The sequence below is a fragment of the Erpetoichthys calabaricus genome, chromosome 4, assembly GCF_900747795.2.
Source record: "Erpetoichthys calabaricus chromosome 4, fErpCal1.3, whole genome shotgun sequence".
NCBI classification, from domain to species: Eukaryota; Metazoa; Chordata; class Cladistia; order Polypteriformes; family Polypteridae; genus Erpetoichthys; species Erpetoichthys calabaricus.
This window is the reverse complement of record NC_041397.2, coordinates 147,682,685-147,695,492: the sequence shown is the minus strand read 5'-3', so window position 1 is coordinate 147,695,492 and position 12,808 is coordinate 147,682,685. Positions and strand designations below refer to the sequence as shown.

Below are 12,808 nucleotides of genomic sequence, written 5' to 3'. Positions count from 1 at the left end.
CTGTTGAAATGCTTACTTGATTGAATAATTTATCATTCTGTAAACAAAACCTACGCAGTGGTGTGTTTCAGCCACCTGCTCTCCAAAGTGTTAGCTTCTGTTTCTCTCTCTTCTTTTTCTGTACCACTTCTCTAACTGCGAGACAGAAGTAACAAGCTGATTAGGACAGCCCAGACTGCTTGCTCTTTGTCAATCAACAGCCACCATTTCAGCTAGGCAGTCTCCAGGCCAGCTATCTTAGACACTTTCTCCAGAGCTTCCCAGTCTGTCCCAAGGTTTTCATCCATTGGAATGAATTTTGATATCGCCTTATACAATTTAAATTTCAGTAGTATTGATAGAACGCTATACTTAGATGCCACTTAAACTGCTTTGAGAATCTCTCTAATAGTTACAGATTTACTGTAATTATTGTGTATATGATTTGATTCAAAGAAAATACATTAAAGGCCAAATGGCAGACATATTTTATATGTTAAAAGCATTTTTTAATATACACAAGGAATTAAAGATAATATTTAAAGATATCTTTAAATATAAAGATAAGTTCTAACAGTATAAGTCTTTATGAAGTATTATATTCATATTACTCATATTAATAAAGTTCCAGTCATTACAGTTTGCCTTTACTGTTTGTGTGATAAAATCAGGCTGTTTAGATATTTTAATTCAGCTCAAAAAATAGTGTAAGGTTCATCTAGTGTATGTTGATTCATGTGGCAAAAAAAATAAAATTTTGTTACCCAGTGTAAGAGTCACACTTTCAAAATATTTGGATATACTGTACAATATATATATCATCTTATAAAATTACTTAAATATGTTCTTTATTTCTTTGTTAAGTGACTTTCATTCCATCAACTGTGATGTAAGTATTTGTCGCTCTGCTTCTTTTGTGGTCAGAGAAAAGCCAAGCAAAATGACACCTTTTATTGGCTAACTAGAAAGATTACAATATGCAAGCTTTCGAGGCAACTCAGGCCCCTTCTTCAGGCAAGATGTTTGTGGTCAGAAAGTTTAATCCTGTTTACTATGGTATTTTTTTTTTAATACAACTCATTGGTGAGAAAGCATACATATATTTTAGAGAAAACAGTAATTAATTCAGAATACATTCTGGCTTGTGTATTATTTTTAAGTGAAGTCTAAAAATTATTTGTGCACTTACTATAGTATGCCCTAGATCATGGGTGAGGAATATCAGTCCTGGAGGGCAGCAGTGCCTAATTCAAAGTTAGTTATTGCTAATGAAGCATTTATTACTCAAGCAATGTTTATATGCTTCATTTTAGTTGTCTTGCTTGCAGAGATTTCCCACCTTTAACTGATTATTTTAGTCTTAAACAGTTGGATTCACTCTTTTAATTGATCCTTTTCAGAAATAAGTTGCAAGTACCAGCATGTGCTATCAAACCACTATATATGATCCAGAATGCAGCACCCTGTCTTGTATTTAACCAGCCGAGACAGGCACATGTCACTCCTCTCTTCAGGTCGCTACATTGGCTCACTGTAACAGCCGTCATTAAGTTCAAATCTGTGACGCTTGCCTATAAAGCAGTCAATGGGTCAGCACCTGAGTATATGGAGACACTGGTGATGTGCTATATGCCTGCTAACTCACTCAGGTCTGCCAAGGAACAGTGCCTGGTGATGCCGCCTCTGCGTGGTATCAAATCTCAATCCAGACTCTTTTCCTGTGTGGTTCCAAGTTGGTGGAACAGGCTACACACCTCCATCCAAACTGCTGTCTCCCTCAATGTATTTACGAAGCAAATGAAGACCCATCTGTTCTGTGAATATTTGTTCTAAAACACTAACAAGCCATGAAATTAAATGAGATCTGTTATTGGCAAGGCGGCACGGTGGCGCAGTGGGTAGCGCTGCTGCCTCGCAGTTGGGAGACCTGGGGACCTGGGTTTGCTTCCTGGGTCCTCCCTGCGTGGAGTTTGCATGTTCTCCCCGTGTCTGCGTGGGTTTCCTCCGGGCGCTCCGGTTTCCTCCCACAGTCCAAAGACATGCAGGTTAGGTGGATTGGTGATTCTAAATTTGCCCTAGTGTGTGCTTGGTGTGGGGGTGTGTTTGTGTGTGTCCTGCGGTGGGTTGGCACCCTGCCTGGGATTGGTTCCTGCCCTGTGTTGGCTGGGATTGGCTCCAGCAGACCCCCGTGACCCTGTGTTTGGATTCAGCGGGTTGGAAAATGGATGGATGGATGTTATTGGCAATGACTGGTTTCTAATTAAATAACTGAGTAACAACAAAAACCCAAAGCCACTGTGGCCCTCCAGGACCAATTTTGCTCACTCCTGCTTTAGATATTTCCCAAAGTGTTGTAGATGCATCAGGAGAAGCATCAGCTTCAACAAAGCAAATCAGTCTTTGTGGAAATAAATTTCTTACATTTTTCATCTACTATTAATAAAGACAAGGTATCACACAGCAAACAAAGTCACAACACAGAATCCAGTAGCATGGTCAAAAACAGAGCAGAAGATCAAAAAATCAATAATCACAGACCCATAATGAAGTCCAGAGGTGAAGTAAAAACAAAGCACATGTTCAAAAATCCAGTAAATAAAAAGGCAGAAACTCACAATAACTCTCTACTCCTTAGCACGTTCAATGAACCACCAGGAACTATTGGAGTTCTTCTCTTAAACAGGGTAGAGGGCCATTAAGAAAAAACACTTAGAACTCCAGCCAGGGACAACATGCCGGCTAAAACAGGAAATGGACTGATTTGCAAGTTGAAAGTTGAAACTGAAGTTTGGTTGGTGGTAACAATGGCATTATAACAGCAAGAACTGACCCAAGGAAACAGCTTATCAATAAAAATTAGGTTGATTCATGAAAAGCTGTGATACACTGAAAAAAAAAAAGATTATTGCCTCTCCGACAGATGTGGAAATCTCCATGGATCTTAGAGTTTGTGATGCTTAATAAAATGAAAAATTAGGAATCCTGTCTGGAATATTATGGTTAAAGTGATGTAATACACAATGAAAACATGTTCATTTATGAGTACTTATATTCTGGATTAACAAATTATATGAATTGCTTGTTATCACAATTTTGTGTGTATTAAATTTATTTTCTAAAACATTATAAACTATTGCCCTTACAAAACAAAAATGACCTCAGTAGCTATAAAATAGACGAGTTAATGAATCCAAATTCTAACTCCTCTAGCCTAAAATATCATAGATGAAGTGAAATACATAGAGACATCACTGTTTATTCATCCTAGGTTGTTTTATTATATTGAAGACTAGCAAAATACCCGCTTTTCGCAGCGGAGAAGTAGTGTGTTAAAGAGGTTATGTAAACATATATATACATATACATATATATACAGTACATATCTACATATACACATATCTACATATACATATATATACATACATATACACATCCACATATACATATATATACATATACAAATTTACACATCTACATATATATATACATATGTACATATATATACAAATATATATACATATGCACATATATATATAAATATAGACATACATATATACATACATATATTGACATATATATATATATATATATAGCAAAATACCCACGCTTTGCAGCGGAGAAGTAGTGTGTTAAAGAGGTTATGTAAACTATCTATCTATCTATCTATCTATCTATCTATCTAAACACATATAACATATACATATATACATATATACACATATCTACATATACATATATATACCTATATACATATATATATATATATATATATATATATATATATATATATATATATATATATATATATATATATACAGTATATATGTAGTACTAGGGTGTTGTACCGTGTTAGCCATTATGAATGTAGAGAAAAGCCAAGCAAAATGACACCTTTTATTGGCTAACTAGAAAGATTACAATATGCAAGCTTTCGAGGCAACTCAGGCCCCTTCTTCATGCAAGATGTAATCATATATTATAGATTACATCATAGATTACATCTTGCCTGAAGAAGGGGCCTGAGTTGCCTCGAAAGCTTGCATATTGTAATCTTTCTAGTTATACAGTATATACATAAACACATCCACATATATATATATATATATACACATATCAACATATATATATACACATACATATACACACATACATAAACACACACATATACATCCATCCATCCTCTTCATATATACATATATACATACATACATAGTGCGTTGTAACACGGGCTGTGATTGTTACATGGGAGGGAGACGACAAATCACATCTTCCTGCTTTCTAATCGGGCCTGTGATTGGTGCTTTGACGGATGCCCAGATCCCACAGTATCTCCCCTTAGGAGAGGCGTTAGGCAAGTGTAATTGAATAGCAGTGCTGCAAGTTTAGCTTTACACCTGTTTTTAAGGCTTATTGACTGAAAGAGGCTTTCATGAAAAAACTTACGGCTTTGCTACAGGATACACCGTCCACAAGTTAAGGAAGTAAAAATAAAGGTATATATTTCTGTTTTATTTAAACCTTTTAAGTTTGTATGCGGGCGGCATGGTGGCGCAGTGAAAGGTGCCAGTTAGGAGACCCGGGTTCGCTTCCCTGCGTGGAGTTTGAATGTTCTCCCCGTGTCTGTCTGGGTTTCCTCCGGGTAACTCCAGTTTCCTCCCACAGTCCAAAGACATGCAGGTTAGGTGCATTGGCGATTCTAAATTGTCCGTGGTGTGTGGGTGTGTGTGGGTGTGTGCGCCCTGCAGTGGGCTGGCACCTTGCCCGGGGTTTGTTTCCTGCCTTGTGCCCTGTGTTGGCAGGGATTGGCTCCTGTATTTAGGATATAGCGGGTTGGATAATGGATGGATGGACATTTGTATGCATAGCCCTATTTGCCTGTTTTCGTTTTTTTTCTTTCTTCAGTAATATTTCTGCAAACCCGGAGCTTGTCAGTTCAAATCCTGGTACTGACACCACTGTGTGACCCAGAGGAAGTCACTTCACCTGCCTGTGCTGCAAAAAACAAAAGTAATGTAACAAATTGTACTTCAGATGTTGCAAGTTGCTGGAATAAAGGCATAAGTAAAATAGATAAATATGTATTATACACATTGGAACTATTCATTTATTTTCAGTTACGTCATCTGCAGCAAACCTTTATAAATGAGGGTTTCTCCTTTTTAGATAGTGCAAACTGTTTCTTCTTCATTGAGGTTTTCTCTTGGAGAGCTTTTTTCATTTCATTGAAAATTAAAGCAGCAGCTGCCAAAATATGTAGCTTTCTTATTAATTTTTCAACATTGTGTAAAATAACTTTATAAAGTACCATAAAAGGTTTAAATACTGGTTATCCTTTTACACTAAAATATTACTAAAGAGATACCAAAAAAGTAAAATGCATATGTTCTTTTTCTTTAAGGAGATTAAATATTACTGAAGAAAGAAAAAATAAAACTAAAACATCCAAATGGGGCTATGCATACGAACTTAAAAGGTTTAAATAAAACAGAAATATATACTTTTATTTTTACTTCCTTAACTTGTGGAGGGTGTATCCTGTAGCAAAGCCCTAACTTTTTTCGTGAAAGCCCGTTTCAGTCAATAAGTCTTAAAAACAGGTGTAAAGATATTGACAATAAGCTACACAAACCCACCAAGACATGGAATCATTTAAATCAAGTATCATTACATCTTCCTTTCTTAAAGAGAAGTAAGGCAGTACTTATAAGCTTACATATATATATATATATATATATATATATATATATATATATATATATATATATATATATATATATATAGACATACATACATATATATATATATCTATATCTATATATTTCTATATCTATATTAAGGATCTGTTTTTTTGTGAAGCAGCCTTAACACAGCTTTTCCGCTGTTTTATAAACGAACGCCAAGGAAGGAGCCTTTTTATTAAATGCAAGGGTTCTTCGCTTTTTTTTTTTCTTTTTTTACGGTTGTTATAGTTCTGTTTGTATACCACGTTGTCAGTTCAGCACTCCGGTTGTAATATGACCAAGCCGTGCAAGCACACTCTTGAGAATGCAACGTATAGTTGTACAGGAGAAAAGCAATCTTGCCTGAAATCAATGGCAACCTTTTGTAGGTCTATGAACTTAATTTAAACTTTAGGTTTACACGGTGCTTTCTTTCCGAAGTACCTGCACTCATGAATATGTCTGTATGCGCCAGTCGCTCAAATCCCCGCGCTTCGCACCGGCGAAGTACTGCTTTTAAATTTTTATTAAGAAGAAAAGAAAACCTTTTTAAATTGAGAGAAAATACACCAATAACAATTTGTTAAGGATCTGTTTTTTTGTGAAGCTGCCTTTACTCGAGTGATCACTTCGAGCTGACTTGCTGGCTAACCATAAGCGTTACCTGGTAGGTAACCACCCATACAATCAGATTGTGAATCAGACTACGAATGCCGTGAATATAATTACCCCGTGAGCGCTTTGCACCGGGGTAATTTTTTAAATTTTTATTAAGAAGAAAAGAAAACCTTTTTAAATTAAGTCTTAAAAAGAGCTGTAAAGATATTGACAATAAGCTACGCAAACCCACCAAGACATGCAATCGTTTAAATCAAGGCTTGAGTCGAAAAACACCATCCCATAATATTAGTTAACGATTAACACATTTCTATATGTATTGTAAGCATACAATACAACTGATAATATGTTGCGCTTATTTATCTGGTGTACCAACATTTTTGCGCGTTTCACGGCTGAAATCTAACGTGGTTTGTGCCCTTCAGAATGAAAACAGTTTGCATTTACCTTTTTAATAAAAGGCGAGTTTTTAAGCCTGAGAAATCACCCCATAAATGCACACGTTTAATTGCGCATGTGTTAATATGTATGCTTACACAGTATTAAAAGACACTCAAAAATTAACTTCATTTACCTTCGTTCCCGCGTTTGACTCGTGCTGTAAATCTCTTCCTTGTTTTTAGTTCATATGATTACGTAGGAGGCGTGATGACGCGATATGTGACTCCGCCTCCTCCATTAGAGTATATGGACAAAAAACAGGTTCCAGTTATGACCATTATGCGTAGAATTTCGAAATGAAACCTGCCTATCTTTTGTAAGTAAGCTGTAAGGAATGAGCCTGCCAAATTTCAGCCTTCTACCTACACAGGAAGTTGGAGAATTAGTGATGAGTGAGTGAGTGAGTCAGTCAGTCAGTCAGTGAGTCAGTCAGTGAGGGCTTTGCCTTTTATTAGTATAGATTGGAATTCTTGTAAGAAGGTTGTTTTTGACTTCAGTGTTATGTGGGACCACATTTTTCCTTTTGATTCCCTTCCTGCCACAACAGTTCACTGTAGTCATCAACTAAAGCTTCCCAAAAGCTTTGTAACACTAAATGCTTTGTTTTCTCGCATTTAAGATCATTTCTTAATTAGCAAGTGTTTCTCAAAACCCTTCATAACTAAAGTAGTAAACCAACCCACTCATTAACTTAAGACCTTTTTTTGGACTTTTGCCTGTGGTTCTGTCTGAGAAAACCAGACGTTGCCTTAATTTAAGAAAAGCACCAAAAAACATATAACAAGAACAACAGCAACAACAATAATAATAATAATAATTATAGTGTGATGTTGCAATATAAATACTGTATCAAATTGTAATGTTTAGAAAATGGAAGGATGGAAAATGTAGGCTATAGGTTAGTGCAAAAGAGTTTCTTTGTGGCTTTATCACCTGTAGGCAATTTGAGTATAATGAATTAACTAATTAAACTCATTAAGTAATCAGACTCATTCTTTAAAGATCATCTTGAACTTTTTACAAAAGATGTAGCCAAGTGGTCTGGGAGTACACAGGATGATAAATCTTGTCCAACCCTGGAGTTTGTCAGATGGCAAACAATGGTGTGTTTGCTGGTGGCTGGTTACTGGGAGACAGACAGATATATATTTGACAACTAAAATATGTTGGATTGATATCACTGCTATCAACAGTGTGCTTTTCCGATATGGATGCTGTGGTGGAGCCCAAAAAAGAAGTACATTAAACTTGCTTGTTATATGTCAAATAACAAAGGGCTTTGGGAAAAACTTGCAAAACTCATTCATTCTTTACCTATGTTGTTCATTCTCTTGTTTGTTATTCACTAAGACTAATCATGTTTGGTAAATGCACCACTAAATGTTAATTTTTCTGTTCTTTATCTCATTGATTACCTGATTTAGTGAAGTGAAACAGTGAATGTTTGAAAATTAATTTCAGAAAATGGCACAATTATTATAGTGGGTGATTACGTTAGAAAGTACAATGCAACAATTTTGATTGCTAATTCAGAGAGTATGAGCTGAATTCACAAGTTGTCTTCACTACTGGTTTAACCATTAGTCTGGACTTTGTCACACATTCTGTAATCTGTTTCCTCCATGTTAGAAATACTGCTAAATTTCTGAATTTGTGCAGTCTTGAAAAGCTAAAATCATAAAAATAGCTGAAATTTGTTTGAGCAGAATTGACTTTTTATATACTTTTATATAAGCTATTTACTTAATAAAACACAGATAAAATGATAATTAATTACTGTGTAGTGCACTGAACACTTACAATAAACATAAATGTGCTCAATGAGAATAAAATGAACTTAATAATAATTAGAACTAAGAAGTATTGTAGTTGTGCAACAAGGTTTATGTCATTTACTTGATCTGTTAATTGTTAACATTCATTACATATACATATCTACGTATGTGTACAGTAAATAGTTCTATGTATAAAATTAACCTCTAATTGAAATATAGTGGAAGGACATGATTTACAACTACTGTGCCAATAAGGTGGGGGACTTCCTGTTTTAGTAATGCACTTCCAGGTCATTTCTATATTTATGTGATATCAGAGTTCTGTGATTTCTGTACTTCTTCATACTACACCATCTTTGACATTAAGGTCAAAGTAAAGATCAAGGTCAAGGAAAAACAACAGCCACCACTCCCACTACTTGTGTGTCCATTCCATCAATTAAAACTTCAAACAAATTAAACAAATGTCTGTTTTACCACCTTTTACTGGGAAAACGCATCACATCTGTTTGGATTCTGTTTATACCACTGAGATCATTTTGGTTTATTCATTTCAGATTGGCACAATTAGCTCAGTCATTTTTATCCTTCAATATTCTTCAAGGGTCTATGCTGGAATTCATCATCATCTAATAACTTCTTTCAGTGATGTTGTTTGCTATTTCATGTTTCTCATTTATTTTTATTTTTGTATGTATTACTTTTCTGCAATGTAAAAACACCTTTTTTATAAAAGAAATACATAAATATGTTTCTATGTATATTCACTGTATGACTAATGGAATTATATATTTTTCTGTTTATATATTGTTTATATATTGTTTATATATTCTGTACTAAATTATTGATTTATGCTTTACATTTTCCATTTGTTCAGTATACTTAATTGTGCTAACTTTCCTGATTTTGTATATTATATATTGACTAGCAGTTTAATCAGATCAGATAAGAGTAATTTGCATTTTGCGTGAATTTCACGGTGGTATTGTTCCACTTTGAATTATCCATTTGCAAACCTACATATCTGGATAAGGAAATCCAATCCCATCCCAGCAAGCATCTGTCACAAAGCAAGGACTGTCCTTGGACAGTGTGCCAGCGCTTCCCAGGATGAACCCACACACTCAAACACATACAAACACATGAGAGGCCATTAAATGAATAAACAACAAAAGAGCCATAAGCTCAGCTGAGCTTGGAGACCACTGATTATAATCATTTCAATCAAAGACATGCTACAATAACAATCAAAGTCTGATTTGAAAACCAGGGGATAGCATAGAGTATGTTGCCTTACAGCATTTTATAGTACTGAATAAACACAAGTTAAATGATCTATCCATTACCATGAATCCATGAATACACACTATTTTATCAAAATAGAATCAGGCACAACCATGCATAAGACATGGTTGAATGTTAGCACATTGTAGGGTATACCCATATTCAATCACACAACACTAAATTAGGTATAATACATAAAACAATTTCATCCATATAAAAAACAGTTCACATGAGTCAGTGATAAAACGTGATACACTGCACAATGATGCCAAACTGCATTATGCACAGAAGGACTTACCCAACACTTTAATGGTAAAATGTCTGCTTATTTGACTTCCAGGTAACCCTATCTTGCAAATATATTCTTTTTCTTCATCTGTGAATTTTAATGAAGTAATAGAAAGAGATAAGTTGCTGTGGAACTGAAACTGATTTCCATAAGGCAGAGAATTATTCTCTGCAGTTCTGGGCCATTTAGCTGAAATGATAGATTCTTCAGTTTCATTATGTTTCTAAAATTGCAAACAGAAAAAAGGAAAAGTTCAGTACACAGATAGCATAGTGCACATTTACAAACTGTGTGTAAACATTTTAACACCTTGCCTGTTGCTATCAAATGTTCAATTTGAAATCAAATAGACAATATTATCCAAAAATAGCCATCATTTATCTGAGTTTTGATTTGATTCACTCTTTACTTTTCTGCTTTTGTTTTTTTTTTTTTTGCTAAATCACATATTAAAACATACCACTGTCCATTCAAATGTGAAATGATTTTCTGTTACATAAGGTATGTCCTCCAGGCATTGCAGTAGCAGTGATTTGTTAACCTGTCCTTTGACAGTCCGTGAAATTTTTTCTTTTTGAGTATCTAGAGAGAAATGAAAATAATTGGTAAAACTGTCAGTCATTCTCTAACCCGCTACATCCTAACACAGGGGTCTGCTGGAGCCAATCCCAGCTAACATGGGGTGCAAGGCAGGAACCAATCCCGGTCAGAGTGCCAACCCACCGCAGGACACACACACACATACCCACATGCTAGGGACAATTAAGAATCGCCAATATACCTAACCTGCACGTCTTTGGACTGTGGAAGGAAACCAACACAGACACGGGGAGAACATGCAATCTCCACACAAGGGGGACCCGGGAAGCAAACCCAGGTCTCCTAACTGCAAGGCAGAAGCGCTACTACTGCGCCACTGTGCCGCCCCTTGGTAAAATTGTTCAACAATAAAATGTGTTCTCCAACCACTGCCTAAAATTAAAACTTGTGATATTGAACAAAGTTATAGGGTTTCAGTTTGCATAAATAGATTAAAGCTATTAGTTATATCAAAAAATTGTATTGCAGCAAAACACATAAATCAAATAATAAGGATTGTAATACCATTGACTGGCATTGGTGGCAAAGTTTCTATATCACAATGTACTATCTGAGTTAAAATTAGGAAAAATTAAGTTCAATTTCAAAGTTTATTGTCATGTGCACAGTAAGGAAACATGTTTCCCTGTAAAATGAAATTCTTTCTTTGCTGTCCACAGCAAATGACAAAACCAACATATAAAGATAAACATAAATAATAAGTAGCAGATAGATAAGTAACAGAGGCAGCATAAAGTATATAAACAGAATAGAAGTATAAAGTGTAATGTGCAGGTAGGTGTGTGATGGACAAGTGTGTGAGGTAGATAGAATGAGGTGAACCACGGTTATAAACACCACTCAGTTATTTAGGAGTCTAATGGCCTTGGGAAAGAAAGAGTTTACTAGCCTGGAAGTCCTGCATTTCATACTTCTATACTTCCTGCCTGAGGGTAGAAGTGTGAACAGTTCGTGTTGGGGGGTGGGTGAGGTCCCTGAGGATCGAGGCAGTTCTCCTGCGGACTCTGCAGTTGTAGATGCTCTGCAGAGAGGGCAGTGGGGTCCTGGTGATCTTCTCAGCAGTCTTTACCACTCTTTGCAGGCGTTTGCGGTCCATAGCAGTAGTGTTGCCGTACCATACGGTAATGCAGCTGGTCAAGATACTCTCAAAAAATGCAGCTGTTAAAGTTCTCAAGGGTCTTAGTTGACATATCAAACTTCCTCAGCCTCCTCAGAAAGTACAGCCACTGTTGAGCCCTCTTGACCAGCTGTGTGGTGTTAAGTGTCCAAGTGAGGTCCTCACTGATGTAGACGCCCATGTATTTAATGCTGCCCATCCTCTCCACTTCAAGCCCTCGGATGAACAGTGGCCGGTGAGGTCTCCTCTCCTTCCTCATGTCCACTATCATCTCGTTCATCTTGTCTGTGTTGAGGGTGAGGTTGTTGTCCTCACACCATGACGCCTGGCTGTCCACCTCCCTTCTGTAGGCCGCCTCATCCCCACCAGTGATGCATCCTATCACTGTGGTGTCGTCTGCGAACTTTAGGATGATGTTACTTTGTGGGAGACGACACAGTCGTGGGTGAACAGGGTGTAGAGGATGGGGCTAATGACGCATCCCTGTGGTGTGCCTGTGTTTGTGATAATGGTGGCTGAAATCCTATTACCAATCCTGACAGACTGGGGCCTGCCAGTCAGAAAGTCTAGGAGCCAATCACAGAGCGTGGGGTGCAGGCCAAGTGCGGACAGTTTATGGGTGAGTTTATGGGGGATAACCGTGTTAAAGGCAGAGCTGTAGTCAACAAAGAGCATCCTGATGTAGGAGTCTTTGTTCTCCAGACGGGAGAGGGAATGATGTAGTATGGCCGTGAATGACATCTGAGGTGGACTTGTTGGGCCGGTAGGCATACAGCAGGGGTCCAGAGTGTCCGGTATGCTGTTCTGAATGTGAGCCAGCACCATTCTCTCAAAACACTTCATGATGATTGGAGTGAGTGCTACCGGCCTGTAATCATTCAGGCAGGTGGGTGGGCTTTTTTAGCAAGGGGGACGATGATTGCAGTCTTAAAGCAGGACGGAATGATGTGCTGACTGAGGGAAAGGTTGAAGATGGAGCAGAGAA

General features: G+C 36.8%; 1 protein-coding gene across 1 annotated transcript in view; it reads right to left on the bottom strand.

Moving 5' to 3' along the window:
* si:ch1073-15f19.2 (basal cell adhesion molecule) overlaps window positions 1-12,808 on the bottom strand; it is a 76,107-nt gene that overhangs the window by 36,338 nt on the left and 26,961 nt on the right. Inside the window, exons 3-4 of the mRNA XM_028799869.2 lie at window positions 10,567-10,688; window positions 10,116-10,329 (exon numbers count right to left, since the gene is read on the bottom strand). Of these exons, the coding sequence (XP_028655702.2) occupies window positions 10,116-10,329; window positions 10,567-10,688 (336 nt within the window). The remainder of the gene's footprint in view (window positions 1-10,115; window positions 10,330-10,566; window positions 10,689-12,808) is intronic.